Source organism: Taudactylus pleione, unplaced genomic scaffold (genome assembly GCF_031769625.1).
Source record: "Taudactylus pleione unplaced genomic scaffold, aTauple2 ptg000198l, whole genome shotgun sequence".
Lineage (NCBI taxonomy): Eukaryota > Metazoa > Chordata > Amphibia > Anura > Myobatrachidae > Taudactylus > Taudactylus pleione.
In genome coordinates, this window is record NW_028284600.1 from 12,615,715 (window position 1) to 12,638,002 (window position 22,288).

The 22,288-nt window shown below is 42.1% G+C and overlaps 1 protein-coding gene across 1 annotated transcript in view; it reads left to right on the plus strand.

Annotated features, from left to right (window-relative positions):
• LOC148518871 (alpha-2-macroglobulin-like) overlaps window positions 1-20,967 on the plus strand; it is a 178,041-nt gene extending 157,074 nt beyond the window's left edge. Inside the window, exons 34-36 of the mRNA XM_088476978.1 lie at window positions 147-249; window positions 19,037-19,081; window positions 20,758-20,967. Coding sequence (XP_088333104.1) covers window positions 147-249; window positions 19,037-19,081; window positions 20,758-20,777 — 168 coding nt within the window. The 3' untranslated portion in view covers window positions 20,778-20,967. The remainder of the gene's footprint in view (window positions 1-146; window positions 250-19,036; window positions 19,082-20,757) is intronic.
• The last annotated feature ends 1,321 nt before the right edge of the window (window positions 20,968-22,288 follow it).

A 22,288-nucleotide genomic window follows, 5' to 3' on the forward strand; every position in this document is an offset into this window, starting at 1 on the left:
ATTTAGTTTGTGGCTGTGTGATGAGATTATAAAACCTGTATTTTTATATATTTGGCCATTTGGGGCCATAAATCCAGATAGCATAAAAAAAATGAATCACCTTTCTAAAGTACTTGCATAACTCTCTCTTCTCTTATTGTTATCAGCTCTCTAAGGACACACAGAGCTTTAAGTTCCTGGTAGAACAGGAAATTCCTGTCGGTAACCTTCAGCCGGCCATTGCTACTATCTTTGACTACTATGAGACAGGTAAGGTGCACTGTGCCATGCACAACAAAGGGTTAGGCCCAGCACACCCACCTGCCTAGGAATGACTAAAATCCACTTTTTATATCAAACATTAACTTTTAATTCCCAAAATCCTCCACCACCGTGGTTTGTTTTCAAGAGCTAACGCTCTTGCAGGAAGCCTTAGGTAACTCCCAGACTTGTGAGTAATGAGTACAACTGTGCTCCTGCTGGGTGACCTGGATAACGTGGCCTGAGGACCAAGTCTGAGAATCACTGCTTTAGAATAATGAAACAGCTTTTCAATGTGGCTTGTCCTCCTATAAACAGATGACTAATCTAACGGAAAACCTGTTACAATGTTCAAAAGTTTGTCATTGTTTTAGATGGCAACAGATATTGTATAAGGAAAACTGTTACAGTGAGTATGTAGCAATTGGTTTGAAATATATTACTTTCTTACATCAAACTGAAAAGTCTGTGGTTTGTACTGTATGGATATAGGTACACCCAATTTCAAATGTAAAACTTTTAGGATAGACTCCCTTTCAGAGCACATCAATACACTGATAAAAGTAAGTGAAAGTTCTTGAGCTGGTATAGGTAAATATTACCTTAAGCCTTAGATGGTAAATCCCTATGTGCCAGGGTATAGCAGGAGCACACAGCTAATGTATGGCCAGTGAGCTGAAAACAAGATGGCTACTCATATCATCAGCCATCATTGAGGACACTCATTAGTAAGTTGGGACCAATGGGCTGGTGTCAGCTGCCAATTGCAACCTGGAGTGTATGTGCCAGTTCTCTGGAGAGGCCGCGTTGGAACTGATGTTCCGGCAAGAACAGGGTGTGGTATATTTTGTTGACATTCATCATGTCATCATTCATAATGTCATCATTGACCACGTTGACCTTCATCATGAAATGTCGACATGATTAGAATGTCGACAAACATCCCTTGTAGTCTAGTGATGACTACCTGGTACAGCGGGTATTCCTGGTCCAGTGGTGACATCATAATGGTGTCCCGGCAGATCCTATGGCACTTCTGGCTTTGAGCATCACTAAACCCTAATACCTTCCCTTCCCCTAGTGCAAGGGTGGGCAATAAGCGGCCCCCCAGCTGTTGTAAAACTACACATCCCAGCCGTGCCACAGTTTTGCTATTTGGCCATGCTAAATCTGTTGCATGGCATGCTGGGATGTGTAGTTTAACAGCAGCTGGAGGGACGTTTATTGCCCACCTCTGCTCTAGTGCCTCCTCTCTCGTAGTTTAACCCTAACTCCAGTGCCACAGCCTAACCCTAACCTCCCCCTCCCACAGCCTAACCCTAACCTCCCCCTCCCACAGCCTAACCCTAACCTCCCCCTCCCACAGCCTAACCCTAACCCTTAACTGCTGCAACCTAACCCTAACTTCACCCTCCCACAACCTGACCCTAAGCCTCCCCCTAGTGCTTAACCCTAACCTCCCCCTCTCGCAGCCTAACCCTAACCCTCCACTGTTGCAACCCTAATCCTAACCTCCCCTTAGTGCCTAACCCTAACCCTCCACTGCTGCAACCTAACCTCCCCTCTCACAGCCTAACCCTCCGCTAGTGCCTAACCCTAACCCTCCCCCTAGAGCCTAACCCTAACCTCTGCTGCTGCAACCTAACCCTAACCTCCCCTCTTGCAGCCTAACCCTGCCCTAGTGCTTAACCCTAACCTCCCCCTCCCTCTGCCTAACCCTCCACTGCTGCAACCTAACCCCTCCTCCCGCAGCCTAACCCTCCACTGTTGCAACCTAACCCTAACCCCCCCTCCCGCAGCCTAACCCTCCACTGTTGCAACCTAACCCTAACCTCCCCCTAGTGCCTAACCCTAACCCCCCACTGCTGCAACCTAACTTCCCCTCTCGCAGCCTAACCCTCCGCTAGTGCCTAACCCTAACACTCCCCTTAGTGCCTAACCCTAACCCTCCCCCTAGTGCCTAACCTCCACTGCTGCAACCTAACCCTAACCCTCCCCCTAGTGCATAACCCTAACCTCCCCCTCCCTTAGCCTAACTCTAACCTCTCCCTCCCACAGCCTAACCCTCCACTGCTGCAACCTAACCCTAACCTCCCCCTCTCACAGCCTAACTCTAACCTCTCCCTCCCACAGCCTAACCCTCCACTGCTGCAACCTAACCCTAACCTCCCCCTCCCGCAGTCTAACCCTAACCCTCCACTGCTGCAACCTAACCCTAACCTCCCCCTCTCACAGCCTAATCCTCCACTGCGGCAACCTCACCTCCCCCTCTCACAGTCTAACCCTAACCCTCCACTGCTGCAACCTAACCCTAACCTCCCCCTCTCACAGCCTAACCCTCCACTGCGGCAACCTCACCTCCCCCTCCCGCAGCCTAACCCGAACCCTTCGCTGCTGCAACCTAACCCTATCCTCCCCCTCCCAAAACCTAACCCTCCACTGCTGCAAACTAGCCCTAACCTCCCCCTCCCACAGCCTAACCCTCTGCTGCTGTAACCTAACCCTAACCTCCCCCTCCCGCAGCCTAACCCTAACCCTATGCTGCTGCAACCTACCCCTAACCTCCCCCTCCCACAGCCTAACCCTAACCCTCCACTGCTGCAACCTAACCCTAACCTCCCCCTCCCGTAAGTTATCCCTAACCCTCTGGCCCCTGCAAAATGTCAACATTGTAAATATGTCAACATTCTGCAGATGCCAACATGTTCAATGTTGACATTTCAACAGTGTCAATATAAGTATTGACATTATGATGTCGACATTATGAATGTTGACATTGACTACATCCCCATGAGTGAGGCTGTCAGGTCAGTTGTGGGTCGTCAAGCTGTAAATGGCATGCTATGTATGGAGACCTTTGCAGTGGATAATAGTGGATTAAGGATAAAAGAAATTGCTTTAATGTATCCATCTCCTTACTATAATCAGTATAAGTCCCTGGCCTGTGCTATTATGGCAGGGCAGTAAAGTCTTATCTTGGGGAGCTGGTGTTTAGACTGGAGTTAGTCTCTAGAACATAATAGCGCACAGGAGACAGGGCACCCTCACAGCAGATAGGTAGGGGGGGAGAGCAAATGGTATTTGGGGATGTTGGTATAGCTATATTAATCTCTACAGTACCTGCGTACACAGACTCGTGATGAGACCCTCCTCCTGAAACACTGCTGGTCAGTTAGGACATATTACAGGACATGTGCAAAGCTGCATAGTGAATGACTAAACTGAGGCCCAAGAAGTGATAGTCTTGTTGTTATCATTCGTTATGAGTCTTAAATGATGCTCCAACCAATCCGCTCCTAACTGTCATTTTTCAGACACATGACAGGAGCTGATTGGTTGGAGCACCATTTGAGACTTGTAACAAGTGATAACAAGAATATCATTCCTTGTGGAATTTGGGCCTCCTAAAATTCTGCTATTAACAGAGTATTTATAATGGCAATTGCGCAGGATTATTTTTTTCCTGCAACACTCAGTCAGTGGATGACATCATCTGGATCTAGATGAGATAATTTTATTAGCAGTAATTACAAAATATACCCAGTGTATACCCATGGGATGTAGTATTCCGACGCCGGAACGCCGGCTAAGGAGTTATGACAGGCGTCAAGATACCAAAGCCTGTCATAATCCTGATGCCGGAATACAGAACGCCTTGGGTCTGATCGAGGTAAGTACGGGCGCCTGTTCTCTTAGCCGCAGGGGGGCGGGTTAGGTTTAGGGCACCCCAGGGGGACTTGGGGTTAGGCGCACCCAGGGGAGGGTTAGGGTTAGGCTAGGGGAAGGAGGGGGTTAGAGTTAGGCACCCCCGGGGGGAGGTTAGGGTTAGGCACCCCCCGGGAGGGTTAGGTTTAGACAGAGGGGAGGAGGGGTTAGGTTTAGGCACTAACGGGGGGAAGTTAGGGTTAGGCACTAGGGGAGGAGGTTAGGGTTAGGCACCCCTAAATGCGGGTTAGGGTTAGGGGGGGAGAGGGGAGGATTAGAGTACTTACCTCAGCCTGTCGATCTCTCCTTGTCGGGATTTCAACCGGCGGTAATACAATACAATTCCGTATGCATGTTTCTCCAGATACGTGAATTCATGAATGTAGAAAAAATGTAAGCTGTACAGTATATTATATATATAATTTATATATAGAATAATGTATAAGCTATGTAAAGCAATTGTTTTCCTAATGCAAACTGAAGTGATGATACCAGAACTTTTGAATATATATATATCAAATATTTTAAATTTTCCTTCTTGTCTTTGGAATGATAATTTCATGTATTCTGTATATCACAGGATTACTTTTCTGCACATGTATGTATTGTACGTATAAAATATATATATATATATATATATATATACATACAGTCAGGTCCATAAATATTGGGACATTTACAGAATTTTCATATTTTGGCCTCTATTCACCACCACAATGGCTTTGAAATGAAACAAACAAGATGTGATTTAACTGCAGACTTTCAGATTTAATTTGAGGGTAATTACATCCAAATCAGGTGAACGGTGTAGGAATTACAACGGTTTCTATATGTGCCTCCCACTTTTTAAGGGGCCAAAAGTAATGGGACAAACTAAACAATCCTAAATCTAACTTTCACTTTTTAATACTTTGTTGCAAATCCTTTGCAGGCAATTACAGCCTGAAGTCTGGAACGCATAGACATCACCAGACGCTGGGTTTCATCCCTGGTGATGCTCTGCCAGGCCTCTACTGCAAATGTCTTCAGTTTCTGCTTGTTCTTGGGGCATTTTCCCTTCAGTTTTGTCTTCATCAAGTGAAATGCATACTCAATCGGATTCAGGTCAGGGGATTGACTTGGCCATTGCATAACATTCCACTTTTAGCCTTAAAAAACTCTTTGGTTGCTTTTGCAGTATGCTTCGGGTCATTGTCCATCTGCTCCGTGAAGTGCCGTCCAATGAGTTCTGAAGCATTTGACTGAATATGAGCATATAATATTGCCCAAAACGCTTCTCCATACTCTTCTCTTCCCATCACTCTGTTACAAGTTGATCTTTGTCTCATCTGTCCATAGGATGTTGTTCCAGAACTGTAATGGCTTTTTTAGATGTTGTTTGGCAAACTCTAATCTTGTCTTCCTGTTTTTGAGGCTCACCAATGGTTTACATCTTGTGGTGAACCCTCTATATTCACTCTTGTGAAGTCTTCTCTTGATTGTTGACTTTGACACATACACACCTACCTCCTGTAGAGTGTTCTTGATTTGGCCAACTGTTGAGAAGGGGTTTTTCTTCACCAGGGAAATAATTCTTCTGTCATCCACCACAGTTGTTTTCCGTGGTCTTCCGGGTCTTTTGGTGTTGCTGAGCTCTCCGGTGCGTTCTTTCTTTTTAAGAATGTTCCAAACAGTTGATTTGGCCACACCTAATGTTTTTGCTATCTCTCTTATGGGTTTGTTTTGATTTTTCAGCCTAATGATGGCTTGCTTCAATGATAGTGACAGCTCTTTGGATCTCATATTGAGAGTCGACAGCCACTGATTCCAAATGCAAATGTCACACCTAGAATGAACTCCAGACCTTTTACCTGCTTATTTGATAATGAAATAATGAGGGAATAGTCCACACCTGTCCATGAAATAGCTTTTGAGTTGATAGTCCCATTACTTTTGGCCCCTTAAAAAGTGGGAGGCACATATAGAAACCGTTGTAATTCCTATACCGTTCACCTGATTTGGATGTAATTACCCTCAAATTAAATCTGAAAGTCTGCAGTTAAAGCACATCTTGTTTGTTTCATTTCAAAGTCATTGTGGTGGTGAATAGAGGCCAAAATATGAAAATTCTGTCAATGTCCCAATATTTATGCACCTGACTGTATATGTATGTATGTATGTATGTATGTATGTATGTATATATATATATATATATATATATATACAAAGTAGTAACGCTGGCACTCCACAACATAGGTAGTACTCACCTGGGTGCCCTCCAATGGTTATCAAACCAAGCATAGAAAAACAGCGGCACTCACAGGACTTGAAATAAATGAGACTCACGACTCCAAAGGATCTGCGTTCAACGTTTCAGTCGGTGTGACTTTTATCAAGAACAACAGTGAAATGATACACAACATACCTACATACCCAGTGACATCCCATAATGTCCTTGCTTGACCGCCCAGCCGTCCGCCGAGTGAGTGGCGTCACAAGGGCGGGACCGGCGCATCCGTGATGATGCAGCTTCTGAGAGCTGCAGGTGCCGCATGTTGGTTCCCAAGGTAACCCAGCTCTAAGTAGAAACCACGTGCTATGACGCAGCTAATACGAGTGTCGGGTGCCACTGTGGATCACCATGGCTACCCGGCTCTGTATGAACACTGCGTATGGCAAAACAAACCGGCACTCTGAGTGACGCATGCTCAGTAGAGCTCAATGGTGTCCATAACATGATGTATGAATACATGTAAAATAGACACATAGTCAAGTTAGTATGAATACAACATAAGTAAATATATGAAATACACAGATGTACAGGCAATGGAATAAATATACTAGCAAGACAAAATGAAAAAGAACAGTGAATGGTAAACAATGAGTGGACAGACTTGAAAGGTGAGTGAACAAAAAGCTGATATGCAACAGGTGGTGCATATAAAGATTAAAATAGAAATAGAAACCAAAAAATGTGAAACATGCTGTAAACAGGCTATGACGGAAACAAAGCAGGATGGAATGCAAGTAGCTTTATAAGAATAAATGTATACAGCCACTCTACACTGGACACGACTTATACCGTCCGATCTTTGAAGCTAAGCAGTGTAGGCCAGGCTAGTACTTGGATGGGAGACCTCCTCAGAATACCTGGTGCTGTAAGATGCATCATCCATGGTTACACTTTGAGTCAATACATTCACTTTCCCATTCCCATTTCCCCTGTGTTTGTCCATTGCCCATCTATCTATTTTCTGCATGCCTTATATATTTATTCTTATTTTTAGCCCTTTCCATGTTAGTGCTTCACAGCCGCTTAATTGGTACACCTGGGCTGCTTTACAGTGATTCTGAGTATCATTTCCTCTTTGTTGTTTCTAGTATGTGTAGATGCTTATACTTATTGCTGACTTTTGTCATGATATCAGTATGTCAGTCTACACATGCAGGGCTGACAGTGCTGTTCCCGTAGCACCACTCACCATTCATTTGGCTATGGACGTGTAATATTTATTTAGCTACTTGCTGCGAGAGGGGAGGTTAGGTTGCAGCAGTGAAGGGTTAGGGTTAGGCACTAGGGGGAGGTTAGGGTTAGGTTGCAGCAGTGGAGGGTTAGGCTGCGGGAGGGGGAGGTTAGGTTGCAGCAGTGGAGGGTTAGGCTGTGGGAGGGGGAGGTTAGGGTTCAAATTTATCTGGACTTCATCAGGAGGATAACTAGTAGTCATGTCAGTCAGCTATAAATAGCCAAAGCAGTTTACCTAATTGGTAGGCGTGAATACCGCCAAAACAATCTGTGATTGCATTCCAAAGATCCGGCAGTAACCCAGAATTGCGTTCCAATTACCGGAAATGGTATTTGGCCTCCATTTTATATAATTCCCTGGCTGGCGTTCATGGCCCCAAACAAGTGCATGTGTGCCCTTCGGAGCCCAATAGGGCACTGGATAAACTGGACTGGTCACAATCCTGGCAGCTCCAGTCACCGCGTGTAGCTCCGGCGGGGTTCACGCATTCCTAGCGGCGCCCACTTTGTTGAGGTTTTCCCTCTAGTGTTTGCTAATCGCCATTTTCCCATAGTTTTCTCTTTATGAGAACCGCATATAGCTCCAATTTATATGGAATTATATGGCTATTTTATGGGGTAGCAATCCAACTTTTCTAAAGTACTCCAGTGTAATTATAAATTATGCCTGACATACAATAGACTATAACAATTAAATAAGTTATCGTAGCAATAACAACGATTAGTGTAAACAGATAGTATACAAGGTGACATTAAAATAAAAATAAAAGTTACATCAATGGAATATGCAATATTAAATTAAAATAATAAATGCTAATAAAAATGTATATATATGATCTCCTAAAAAATTGTATATTTTAAAAAACAATTAAAAAAATATCCATATAAAACCTAATTAAAAGTTTATTCTATTATCTAGATCACCTCCTCGCTCCCCAATTTCCACATGTTCTATATCTTTAAATTTAAAACCATTTATATCAGAGTTGTGGAACAGTTTAAAATGTCTGGGAACACTATGATTATCCTGTTTATTCTTAATACTCCGCACATGCTCTTGAATCCTAATTTTTAACGGTAGTTTTAGCTTACAGGGACATTATAAAACATAGATCACCCATGTGGTTATACAAGTCATATATTCTTTTATCGGATAGCTTTTAGAATCATCAAAATTCATAAATGACCTAGTGCTTGGATGTACAGTATATACCTACATATATTGCAATGGCCACATTTAAAAAAGCCTTTTCTTTGATTATCCCATGGGTTCACATTTTTGTACGTCTTAACTTTCAATTGGCTAGGAGCAAGCATATTCTTTAGGTTTCTGGCTTTTTTAAAGGACACTTTCGGTCTATCTGGTAAAATAGTGTTTAAGATGCCATCCATTTTCAAAATATCCCAGTGCTTTGTCAAGGTTTTGCGCATCCTTTTCTCATCTCTATTGAAAGGGGTGATAAATAAAACTTTGTTGCCTTTATCACCCATTTTCTCTTTATATCACAATAGATCTAACCTATTTGTATTCCTTGTTCTAATAATGGATTCCTTCAGGAGATCATCAGGATACTCCCTTTCCTTATATCTATTGGAATACAACTTAAGTTGTTCTTCACATTGATCCTGTGCACTACAATTACGCTTGACTCTACAGAACTGTGAAAACGGTATGTTAGTTTTCCATTTCAAGGCATGACCACTATTTAAATGTACATAAGAGTGTCTACAGATTTCACAAAACTCTTAGTTTGGATACCCTCATCAGTATTCATCAATACTAGGTCCAAATATTCTATTTGGTGATCTTCAAACTTATATGTAAAAGATAAATTATAAATATTATCACCAATAAACCTCATAAATTCTTCAAATCTCGGTTTCGTGTCTTTCCATACAGTTAAAATATCATCAATATAACATTGGTACAAAATAATATTATTTCTAATAATAGTATCCCCATAGATAAAAACATTCTCCCAGCTTTCCATATGCAAATTGGCAAAGCTGGGCGCAAAAATAGTCCCATGGCTGTTCCACAGATCTGTAAATAAAAATTGCTAAAAAATTTAAAATAGTTGTTTCAATATAAAATCAATTAAGATACAAATAAAATCCTTGTGAGATTCACTCAATTCTGGATCAACAATGAGAAACTCTCTACACGACTCGATACCTCTCATATGATCTACTGATGTATATAATGATTGAACATCAATTGTTACCCAATGATAATCATCACCCCAGGTAAAATTTTCCAATACTTGTAGTATGACCATGGTATCCTTAGTATATGATTTTAATTTATATACATACTTTCTCAAGAATATCTCTACATATTCCGAGATATGTGCTGTCAGGGAATCAATACCTGCCACTATTGGTCTCCCAGGTGGATTATTTAAACATTTATGAATTTTGGGGAGAAAATAGAATATCAGTATCACTGGGTTATTTTTGATCAAATATTGAAATTTATCCTTATTTATAATTTCTTGTCTTAATGCATCCAGTAGAATTACTCTAAGTTCCTCTACAAATCCTAATGTGGGATCCATATCGAGTTTATTATATGAGGAGGCAACATTTAACAGTCTAAACACCTCAGTCTCATAATCCTTCCTGTTCATTATTACCAAGCCTCCCCCCTTATCTGCTTGTTTCAGAACAATCTCATCATTATTTCTCAACCTTTTTATAGCATTTTTCTCAAAATTAGTCAGATTATCCTTAATTTTTAGGCCTTGAGGAGTGTTCTTTACTTCACACAGGTCTCTTTTTACTAATTCATAGAACATCTCAATTTGGCTACTCCTTGATTCTAAAGGGTAATATTTGGAAGGTGGTTTTAAGCCAGACCTGGAATGATTATTAATATTATTTACTACTACTGTCTCTTTTTCCAGGAAATGTCTTTTTAATGTAAGTTTCCTGATAAATTTGTTCAAATCGATGAACAATTGGAAGTTATTTGACTGAGTGGTTGGGGCATAGGATAAATCTTTATATAACAATGAGGTTTCAGCTTCCGTAAGCTCATATGATGAAAGTTTAAAAATCTCCTTGCTCTTTAGGTCTAGTTCTGTTTTTAATGTTGTAAGTTTCTTCTTTTTTTGTATTCGCTTAATGCCTCCCCTTCTTCCTTGTCGTCTATGTGTCTTCTTTTTAATGGTGAGGATCGTCTCACTTGTTTCTGACAGTTCATAACTTCTATTGGTTTCTCCCTCAAATCTGAGGCCATTGGAGGTAAAAAATCAGAGTCAGTATTAGATTCTAACCTGCTTAGAGTACCGATTTGTATTTACAAAGCTCAATCGTTTGGGTGTCCAGACCCTCTTATGTGTAGATTTAGGTTTGGACTGTACCCTAGTCCACTCCCCTTGTCTAATTTGTCTCCTTTGTCTAGAGTCATCCCTTTGTTTAAAATGCATTCCATTATTATTGCTATTCCTTTTTTTAGTTTTCCCATCCTGGCAATCCATTTTATCTCTAAAAAACTTTTTTATTTATTTTTAATCACCTCTAATTCAATCCTCTCCAGTTTCTTGACTAAAACGACCTCATTCACTTTATACTCCTCGCTATTTTTCGAGCTTTCCATATTCGCTTCCTTACTTATTAACTCTTTTTCAATTTCAATGAGATCTGTCTTTTTCTCATCAATGATCAATTGCATCAATTTCATGGAACAGTCATGTAATACACAGTCCCAATCTTTGAAGAATTCTCCTTCTTGCTAATAAAACTAGGTTGTTTAATAATCCTGAGTCCCCTAGGGATCCTGTTGACTTCAGCATATTGTTCTAATCCAGCAACATCCCACCAAATCCTAATTTCTTTTGCAAGAATTCTTTCCATATCCCAAAATTTGGTCATCCAAAGAATCATTTCTACTTGACTGTTCAACATCATTCTCACTAAATGTTTTTTCACATAGGTCAATCCTTCTTCTATTCCCCATTCTCAAAAACATATTGGGGATGGATTAGGAGTATACACTTGGACCAGCTGCCTCAATACCCAAGATGAACACAAAAATGAAATTATAAATAAGTGGTATACGGCGCTAAGTCCTCTAGATCAAGTCACTAAATGATGTTTCTCATCAATTGAAGCACTCCCCAAACATTAAGGGTGGCAGCTCCTTCTCCCATCAACTGTGGTTCCAACAGCTTTAAATCCTACAAAACACAAGGTGGAAAAAGAGCACCTCCTGGTGCAATATTATAAGAAATGGGGTACCCTTCACCAGATATAATCACCCTTTGTGTGATGGAGGTGTACCTTATGAAGTGGAATTTTCCACTTATTTAACAGCATGAACAACCAATAAGATCCTCAGTTTCCACTCTCTTGATCCAACTGGATATCTTATATCATACATCACCAACCATGGTATAAATACATCAGAGAGAGAAAAAGCGGAAAAACCATAGTGTAAAGGACGAAACGTGTTGAGGTTAAATACTGTGACAGAAGTTATCCTCTTCCAGTGGGTGATGCGGTGATAAATATTCACAGATAAGCTTTCATGTTTTTTTTATAATGTACAGGCATTTTGTTTTGTCCTGAGTGTTGAATAAAACTTTTGTGTATAGTATTACACTATGGCTTTTCCTCTTTTTTTCTCTCTAATGTATTTATACCATGGTTGGTAACATATGATATAAGATATCCAGTTGGATCAAGAGAGTGGAAACTGAGGATCTTATTGGTTGTTCATGCAGTTAAATAAGTGGAGAATTCCACTTTATAAGGTACACCTCCATCATACAGAGGGTGATTATATCTGGTGAAGAATACACCGTTTCTTATGATATTGCACTAGGAGACCCTCTTTTTCCACCTTGTGTTTTATATATATATATATATATATATATATATATATAGTAATAGAAGCACTGTAGAAGTGTGGAATGGCTTCTATGTGTGTCCCAGGTTCCTGTCCTATGTGTTTTAGCCCCCAGGAGAAGTCTGTTTTACAAACAGGTTTGCGTGTCGGCTTTTGGCAAAAGCCAGAGAATGGGTCCTGGGGGTATGAATGTGAGAGAGAAGGGAGGGCTCCATCCACAGGGCCATTTCAGGTGTTAGGCTTTTCAACCTGAGAGCAGGCTAATGAGTGATTACACCTGGAAGTGGCTCATAAGAGCTGTGTAATATCTTGGTGCAGTGTCTGATACCTGGGACAGCAGGCCCGCAGGTTAGCCTGCTCTGAGACACTGTTTGATACAAACCTGAAGGTACTGTGGATGTGAACTTGTTTTGTGTTCTATTAGTGAGGGAATCCTACTGTCTAGTTAGAGCCCAGATGGGCTAGGATTTATTTTATGTTTTGTTTATTTGATAATTGGTGTTGCACAATAAAAACTGGTGCCGACCAGCTTGCACGAAAACCCATGACTGGAGCGCTGTTTCCTGGCTGCTGTGTGTAAGGAGGTGTCCATCTACCTCAGGAGAAGGACCCCTACCCCAAACATATCACAATTGGTGGAGAATGCAGGAATGCACACACTGAAGTTGCAGCAAGGAAAAATTTGTCCTTTAAAATTTAAAGGGACAGGCACAAAATTTTGGAATCCATGAAGGTGGCATTAGCAGATGCTCCGAGAGGCCAGGTTCTGCTCCAGCCTATCCCTAAGGACAACATGGAGGACATTGTAAAGGCCTTGCTTCAGGCTACGTCCGCTCAGCAAGAAGCTACCAGAGCTCTGCAGGAATCCACCCAGATGCAACTATTGGCCTTGGAGGCAGCACAGAGCCAACAACAAGTTACCATAGAGGAAACCCACCAGGCCTCAGCGGAATACAGCCAGGCCATAAAAGAGGTGGTACAAAACCTAGTAGCCCAGACTGGAGATGCTTCCACTGACCCTCCAACCCACACTCACTCCATATGCGCCACTCATTTTTTGCAGAAGATGACTCCAAGTGATGATGTGGAGGCATATCTCATGGCATTTGAGAGAACCGCAGAAAGGAAGAGTTGGCCCAAGGAATAGTGGGCAAGTCTTGTGGCGTTCCTGTCTGGAGAACCACAAAAGGCCTACTATGACTTGTGCCTGGCTGATGCAAAGGACTATGTAAAACTAAAACGGGAGATCCTAACTCGCTTGGGAGTCACCACATTTGTTCGTGCCCAACGAGTCCACCGCTGGGAGTTCCAAATGGAAAATCCTCCACGCTCACAGATGCATGACCTCGTCCATCTAACCACAAAATGGCTACAGCCCGATATGCTGACAGGTCCACAGATTGTGGAAAGAGTCGTGATGGATCAGTATCTGCGATCGCTACCTGCAACTCTGCGCAAGTGGGTGAGCCATGCAGATCCTAAGTCCGCAGACCAGTTAGTTGAATTGGTTGAGAGGTACGTGGCGGCCGAGGAGCTGTTGAGTCTGCCCCACCAAGCCCCGGTGGCGCTTCAGTGAACTCCCATCGACACTGTTCCAGGGGAGAAGGGTGCTGCCCCTTAAAAGACTAGATAATAATATGATTCAGTGTTTCCAATGTGGTGTTTTCGGCCATATTGCGGCTAATTGTTCACTCACCTCTGAACCTATGCAATGTGATACTGCTCATGTCAACCGCAGGGGGTCTTACTTTGCACAGCCAGCCTGTACTGCTGACCGGCAGGCTGAGACAGATAAACACATGTGTGTACTCACTGTAGAAGTCAACCGAGTAGAGGCGCTGTTAGATTCTGGTGGCCTGGTTACACTGATGAAAGCTGAACTGCTGAACCCCCTGAAGCGTAAGAGGAAAACTGTTGGTGTGACCTGCATACATGGGGATACTCGGTATTATATTACTGCAGAAGTGAACATTGAGACACCATGTGGTTCTGCGATAGTCTCTGTGGGTTTGGTATATGGCTTAATGTATGATGCAATATTGGGGAGAGACTTTGCTCACTTCTGGAAGTTGTGGGAAAGCCGATTTTGCACAGAGGTAAATCACCCTGACCCTTTTGTGAAGGTTACTGGTGTAGTAGCAGAGGAAGTTTCTTCAGAGTCAGAGGTGTTCCCTTTTTCTAGTATGATTGGCGAACTAGAGAATGCGGAGCGTGATGGTGGCTCGCCAAGTGTTAGTGAGCCAGTTGATCGTCTGCCTGATTTAGAGGTCAGAAGAGAGGTCTTTGCCGTAGAGCAGTTAAATGATCCTACTCTGGCAAAAGCCAGGGAGAATGTCAAAGTGATCGATGGTAAACCCATAGACCCCGATAGTCCACTGTCATATCCTCACATGGCAGTATGTCAGGATTTTTTGTATCAAGTAACGAAGAAAGGGGAAGATATTGGGGAACAATTAATAGTTCCCAAAGCATACAGAAGAACAGTGTTAGATCTGGCTTATGGTCATATAACGGCAGGCCACCTGGGGGTAGAGAAAACCACTGAGCAGATTTTGCAGAGGTTTTTTTTGGCCTGGGGTCCATAAATAGGTATCTGACTTTTGTGCATCCTGCCCTGAATGTCAGTATCATGCTCCCAGACCACATTTTAAAAGTCCTCTAGTCCCACTACCCAGTACTAAGGTACCATTTGAAAGAATAATGAAGTCTGCCTGGGGCCATCAATATATTCTGGTGATAATGGATTACGCTACCAGGTACCCGGAAGCGATACCATTGTGCAATATGTCAACCAAGTCCACTGCTAGAGAGTTAGTCCATGTCTTTAGCAGGTTGGGAATACCTAAGGAAATACTGACTGACCAGGGTACCCCATTTATGTTAAGTCATGAAAGAGTTATGCCACCTCTTCAAAATTGAACCGTTAAGAACATCGGTCTATCACCCCCAAACCGATGGATTGGTAGAGAGGTTTAACAAGACGTTAAAACATATTCTAAGACAAGGATGGTAGAGATTGGGATTACTTGTTGCTTTACTACTTGTTGCCTTATTTGTTGTTGGCCATAAGAGAGGTTCCCCAATCCTCCACCGGGTTTTCACCTTTCAATTTGTTATATGGGAGACACTGAAGGGGGCTACTAGACATTGCCAAATTAGACATGGGAGGGGCAGTCCAGTCTGTATAAAACAGTTATTGAGCATGTTTCCCAAATGCAAGAAAGAATTGCTGCTGTGGTGCCAATAGTAAGAGAGCACTTGGAACAGGCCCAACAGGCACAGCAGAGGGTATACAACCGCAATGCTCGGTTACGCAACTTTGCTCCTGGGGACAGAGTCTTGGTATTGGTTCCCACAGTGGAAAGTAAACTTTTGGCTAAATGGCAAGAACCCTTTGAAATCTTAGAAAAAGTGGGGAAGGTCAATTATAAAGTTTACCAGCCAGGAAAAAGAAAGCCAGAACAGATATACCATGTAAATCTTATAAAATCCTGGAAGGATAGAGCAGCACTGTCAGCCGTCCAAGCCCCTCCAGTAAACCCAGGGCCCGTGGTTCCCGAAGTGACAATGGCAAACACCCTGTCAGCAAGTCAACAGCAGAGAGTTAAGGAATTTCTGATCAGAAATAGGGTGCTGTTTTCTGACATACCAGGGAAAACCACAGTCATTAAACATGACATAATCACTGACCCAGGGGTTAAGGTTAACCTAAATCCCTATAGGTTACCAGAAGCCCAAAGAGAATCAGTGTCGAAGGAAATTAAAAAAATGTTAGAGTTGGGTGTAATTAAAGAATCACATATTGAGTGGTCAAGTCCCATTGTGCTTATTCCGAAGCCCGATGGGAGTGTGCGTTTCTGCAATGACTTCCGGAAATTGAAAAGTTTGTCAAAATTCGATGCCTACCCTATGCCTAGGGTGGATAAACTAATTGAAAGGATGGGGACAGCCAGATATTTAACCACTCTTGACTTAACCAAAGAGTATTGGCAAGTGCCGTTAACTGAGAACGCCATAGAAAAGACAGCTTTTTCTGCACCAGAGGGGTTGTTTCAATACAAGATGTTGCCCTCTGGGCTACATGGGGCACCTGCTATCTTTCAAAGAATGATGGATAGGATTCTAAGACCCCATAGACAGTGTGCTGCTGCTTATCTGGATGATGTGGTCATTCATAGTCTTGATTGTCAGTCTTACTTGCCCAGGGTACAAGCAGTGTTGGACTCCATCTATAAGGCAGGTTTGACAGCCAACCCAAAATAGTTTTGCCTAGGGACGGAAGAAGTAAAGTATCTTGGATACACCATTGGCAGAGGTTTGATAAAGCCACAGCTCAATAAGATTGAGGCAATACAAAACTGGCCATGACCCCTGAATAAGAAGCAGGTGAGAGCCTTCTTAGGGATTACTGGGTATTATAGGAGGTTTTTTATACACAATTTTGCCACCATTGCAGTCCCACTGACTGACCTTACCAAAGGCAAAGTAATGGTGGAAGTCCTATGCAAACAACGTCAGTGACACGCAAGCTTTGCTTTGGTTTATCATGTGATTATGCTGTTCCACCTTGTGGCCTAGCACCACTTCCTGCTGATGAGGTATGCGTTCCACTGGACAGGAAGTGATAATCCGTTGGAACGCACGCCACAGACAGCATTGGATTTGGACTGGACACAGCTGTGTGTTTCTTGTTTGGTTAGGTAAGATCGCTGACCTCTCTTTTAGTGTAAGTTGGTGGGGTTATTAGGGTTTTATATTAATAATGGAGCTTATGATTTAGCTCTTGTTTTAGGGGGGATTTGTGGGTGTTGGTTTTATGGATTGTGGGAGGGTTTATCTGGATGTTTAGGGTATATAAGTGTAATGGTATCACTTCTTAAAGTATCTTGACAAAGGTCCACGTTTAGGACCGAAATGTCGATGCTCTAATGTATATGCCTTTATAATGAAGATGTATTAAAATAAATTTTGGAAGACTGGTGAGTGCACCCCTGTGGTTTTTTTCTTTGGATTTGGGAACATCGGTTTTTTGTCCTCCTTTGGGTTGTCAACCCAATACGCTACATATGACGTTGTGAGTGTGGACCCCACTGGGATTGTTATATATATATATAAAAGCACCATTTGTTTATTATAAAGACATTTAGTACAGTTTTGAGTAAAGATGGATCATGTTTTGCCACCCATTGAGGATAGTTGGGGCACTCTGAGTATCGCTAAGTTTTGTGCTGTATGTTAGTAACTTGGTACCACAGGCTATATAAAATGATGAGATTTACAAGACATTATTTCCCATCATTTTCCATCTATCCATAGGTCCGCGCCCTCCATTTGCATGTCTTTCTCAGCTAGTGGGCTATAGCACTCATCAGGTGACGCTGTGCCCTGGGCAATGTATACAGGAGCAAATTCAAACTTATAATAATTTTTTGATGCTTAGGTGACAAAGGCCCTCATTCAGAGCCGTTCGCTATTTGCGTTCGTTCGTTCAAAAACAAGGGGTGGCTATGCAAATGATCCGTTCGCACATTGCAGTCTGTTCACACCTCTAAGTCTGAACGAGCGAGCAAAACATACGCTCGTTTATTTGATAAAAACGCCCCCTGGCCGCTCGCACCATACGTCATGTCCGCTATTTATTAGATTAATCGAGTACATCGAACAGGATAAGAACTGCTCGCTATTCTTGTGGTTGGTTTTTTCAACCGCTATTTTGCGAGCAGTTCTGAGTTAAAAAAAACCAAGTGACGTGGTCATTGACGCTGCTGTATTAATTATGCACACCCATAAAACGCCCGTTTTGACCTTTAAGCACGCCTGCGATCGGATTTCCACTCCCCGTTTTCAAGCACCTTCCCCTGTTACCACCCACATACGCCTCCTTCTGTCACTCAAAATAGCAGGCATTCGCTATATTGCGTACAAATGATTTTCGGCCGCACTGACCGGTTCGCGCATGCGTACTAAAAACCGTACGCATGCGCAGATGTGCGAACATCGCTCGGAACGAGCGTACTGCCGCTAGCGAGTGGCTCTGAATGAGGGCCAAAGACTGATGTGTCTGATATCACACTCCTCTGACACAAGTTCTAAGTGGTGTTTTCATTCAGTCATTTGCTAAACTGCTGGCTGACTCAAATGACATCTTCCTGTGCCTATTTTTGCTCAATTGCATGTGTGTACATGGATTTTTAATATGTCCACAGGTTGTCGATTGCATGATGTAAACTTTTATTCCTTCTTACGGGACTGCCGGATGAATGCAGACTAGACACCTTTAGTGCTCCTTATATTGCACTACATGCAAAATAATAGATTTTGGTGCTGATTCCAAGTTGGACTCATATGCGTTAAAAGAAAAGCTCTACCAGCTGCCGGTAAAAATAGCATATATACACCCATATGCTGAGACATGTGCATCTCAATAAGTGTGCCAGGTTTACTCCAGGTCTACTTATATCCAGGTACACTTACACCCAAACAGACAATAAACATAAAAGTTTGTTAACATTTGTTTTGATAGCGAAAAATACATTCAATATTAGGTTTAATTGAACTAAAAACAAACCTCTACAAGACAGCAGGTATAATATTATTACTTGTATAAAAATGAAAGTAGCAGAAACAATTTATTAATATACAGTACATGGTCACAAAATCATGTACTGTATGATTGCTAAAGATAATAATTAGAGCACATCTGCAATACAAATAATCACTTGTCTTTTCTATTTCAGATGATTTTGCTGTGACAAAGTACAATGCCCCCTGTAGTTCAAAAGGTACAGAATACACACTTATATCTGGCATGAGATGCCATTAACGGTCTCAGCACTTTTATGCACACATTATTGCTAGTCCTTTGAGTTACTTTGGGGGCAATGCAATTCTGGTTTGGGATTTTTTTGCAGCACTCTTATAAAGACTCTATGCTGACCATCACGGGCTGCTTTGCTCTGACAGGGGGACCCAATGGTTCGGGATTCCCTGTTATTGTAAAATTAGGTTCAAAACAATCACATTGAGTGACCAACCTATTCTATATACTGTATGGCCAGCATTAAAACTGCATCAGGTAATAAACAATATTTTACCTATATTTACCAAACCTAGCATGGCTTCTGTAATATGCACTATAATTACTGTATATTATCATAATGTTCTTTACTTTTACTCTTTTATTGGATCAAATATTGCGTAACACAGAGCAGGTTAATTCATTAATGGGCATATTCAATTGGCCGCGTAAATTTTTTTGCCCGTACCGCAAGAAATTGTGGCCAGCTTGGTTTTTCTTCTATTTAATTGGCAGCATGAATTTCAGCAGGATTTAACGCAGATTTTTTTCTCGCAGACCCAGGGCAGGTGGAAAGTCAGGGAAAATCATTGATTTATGGTAAAAATGTTGGGACTTGGTTCCCGGAAAAAAAAAATTTTTTTGCTTCAAATTACACAAAAAAATCAACATTTTTATGCACCCCAAATTTAACTAACGAAAAACCTTCTTAAATACAAAAATCAGCCATCTAAAACCTTTTAAAATCATATATTTTTTTTCTTTGGGATGGTAATAAACATTATACAAAAAAAAATTTGAGACCAATTTTTTAAAATTGGATAGTGCAGGAATCCATAACGCGCATTAATTGGAAATTGAAAAGGTGGGCAGATTAATTTTTGCTGTAAAAATCTTGCGGCCCATTGAGTATGCCCCTAAGGCTTTTTCAGTAAAACAAAGGAAACCAATGTGCTGTAACTCATACTGTGATGTCACATAGACGCTTTGTGCATCTGTTTTAGACTTACTGTAGGAACTTACTGTAGGGTTTTTATTTGTTTGCATACAGTAGGGGATTTACAGATAGAGTAGTTGACTGTATTGCATGGAGTTAGTATTAAATTGCACAGAAAGTTATTTGCAATTAACTCAAGAATCTTTTATTATTAAACACCCCTCCCCAAATATGTCAGAGCGGTAGGGGTCAGCTTATTGGAACACCCTCAAGGTGGCTGTCTAGTGGCTGATACTACTGCAGCAGGTGGCGGGAGAAACTCTGCTCTTCTGAAACATTGCGGCTTAGTATAAAGAGCATTAGTTAGTGCATACCTCTCCACTGTCCCATCGTACTACCAGGCCCTGTTACTGCCAACTGAAAGGTCTTTTTAGGGGGGTAAAGAAGATCAGGACGTTTTCTAGAACCAAGGAAATGGTAAGTACACCGGCGTCATTACAGAATGACCACATTCTTTTTGTATACATCCCTGTTTTGTACCAGGACCGATGTTTGGAGACTCTGCTAGAATAACCCCCGTTAGACATCTGCAGGGAAGGTGACTATCTTTCTTGATTGATAGAGGTTCTAGACATCGGACATCTGTAGGAAGGGAATTTAGTAAAATGGTTTGGGGCTTATTTTTGTTTTGTATTTTAATGAATAATCTGTCGTTTCCTCTCTAGATGAATATGGGAATGCATAAGAGAGCCCCAATGGAGCAAATCGAGGAGACACAAGCAGACCTGTGATCATGGATAAATCGAATATCTCAGGGCTAAAACTAGCACTTTTCCCACATAGTCGACAAATTTACATAGCAAATGAAAATCTGTTTTATTTTATTTCTTTAAATGAATTTTGTTATTAGATGTCAGTAACAGTCTATGGTTCCATGCTGTCATTTCATATTTGTATTTTTTTAATTTTTTAAGTCAAATTTTTTCTTTTTGTAAACTTGACAATTTATTGGAAACGGTAGGATAATAGATAAACTTTACATATTTAACAAGTGCTAGATTTAATTCCTTTTTTTATGTGCTTGTGTGATTTGGGGTTTACAAAAAGCAACTGTGAAAATGTGACCAATACGGGGCCTGGAGGTGAAGGGGCCCTGCAATTCTGGTCAGCCCTCCCAAGGCCCCCACTGTGTGCTTCGCTGAGTGTACACTGCTCTCTGCAGGGCGACGGTCTCAGGAGAGCATATAGAGATGACAGTGTCCTCCTCCAAATTGTGCTATGTGCCAACAAGACAACGTCCTGCCAATGGTGAAAAATAAGTGGTTGTAACTACACTCCAGCAGACCAGGTTAGATGTCCAGGAGCATATTCATTTTTAAATAGAGAGTGTTGGGACAACCAAATGTTTGGGGTACCAGGGAATTAACCATGTTGCCCTCACCAAATCCCAGCCCTGGGTCTTATTCCCAAATAATCCCACACATCAGATATGTGGCTAGTCAGAACAGGTTGTGCACTGCCCACAGTCTTGTCCCTTTCTTCCTCTCTCTTTAGCCAAATGTGCTGCAGGTGGGGTGTCAAAAACCATCAGTTTGTGGCATACCCCTCAACCATCAGACTTAGGCGGGACAGTCCAGCTTTATGGTCAGTGTTCTGCCATCTCACCCGCAGGCCACAGTGTCCCACGGAAGGAGGGGGTGGAGGGTTTGGCCATCACTTTCTCACTGCTGCACCCAGCATCTATTATCCTACTGCTGTGAAGAGCAATGTGCATGCTCATGGCATCTAAGCAGTGTGGGTGGTGAGCCTGTGGGCAGCCCAGCAATTCGGGGAGCGCATAGGCACACCCCCAGAGTGACAAGAATGGGGATGTGATGTGTGGCCATGCCCCCCACATAATGACATGCCCCTTTATCAGATGCGCACAACTGGGTCCCTACTTCCAGATGTTGGGAGGTATGCTGCGGTCACCTCTTATCAGGTCCGCGCAGTGTCCGGCTTCCTTCTCCGACAAAGTTCGCCAAGTTGTTATTCTCTCTGGCCGGAAAGCAGCCTCAGCATTTCTTGCAGCATAGAGATGTGCGGGTCCGGTTCCCAGAGAACCAATAACAACCGAATTTAGGGGTTCGAGACAATCTGGGGTTTCGTATTGAACCAAGTCTTGGTTCAGTTCTGCAGTCAGTTCAGAACTTCGATTTAAAAACCGAACTAATTTTAGCTGTTTTTTTTTTAATTTATTTAAAAAAAAAATATCCA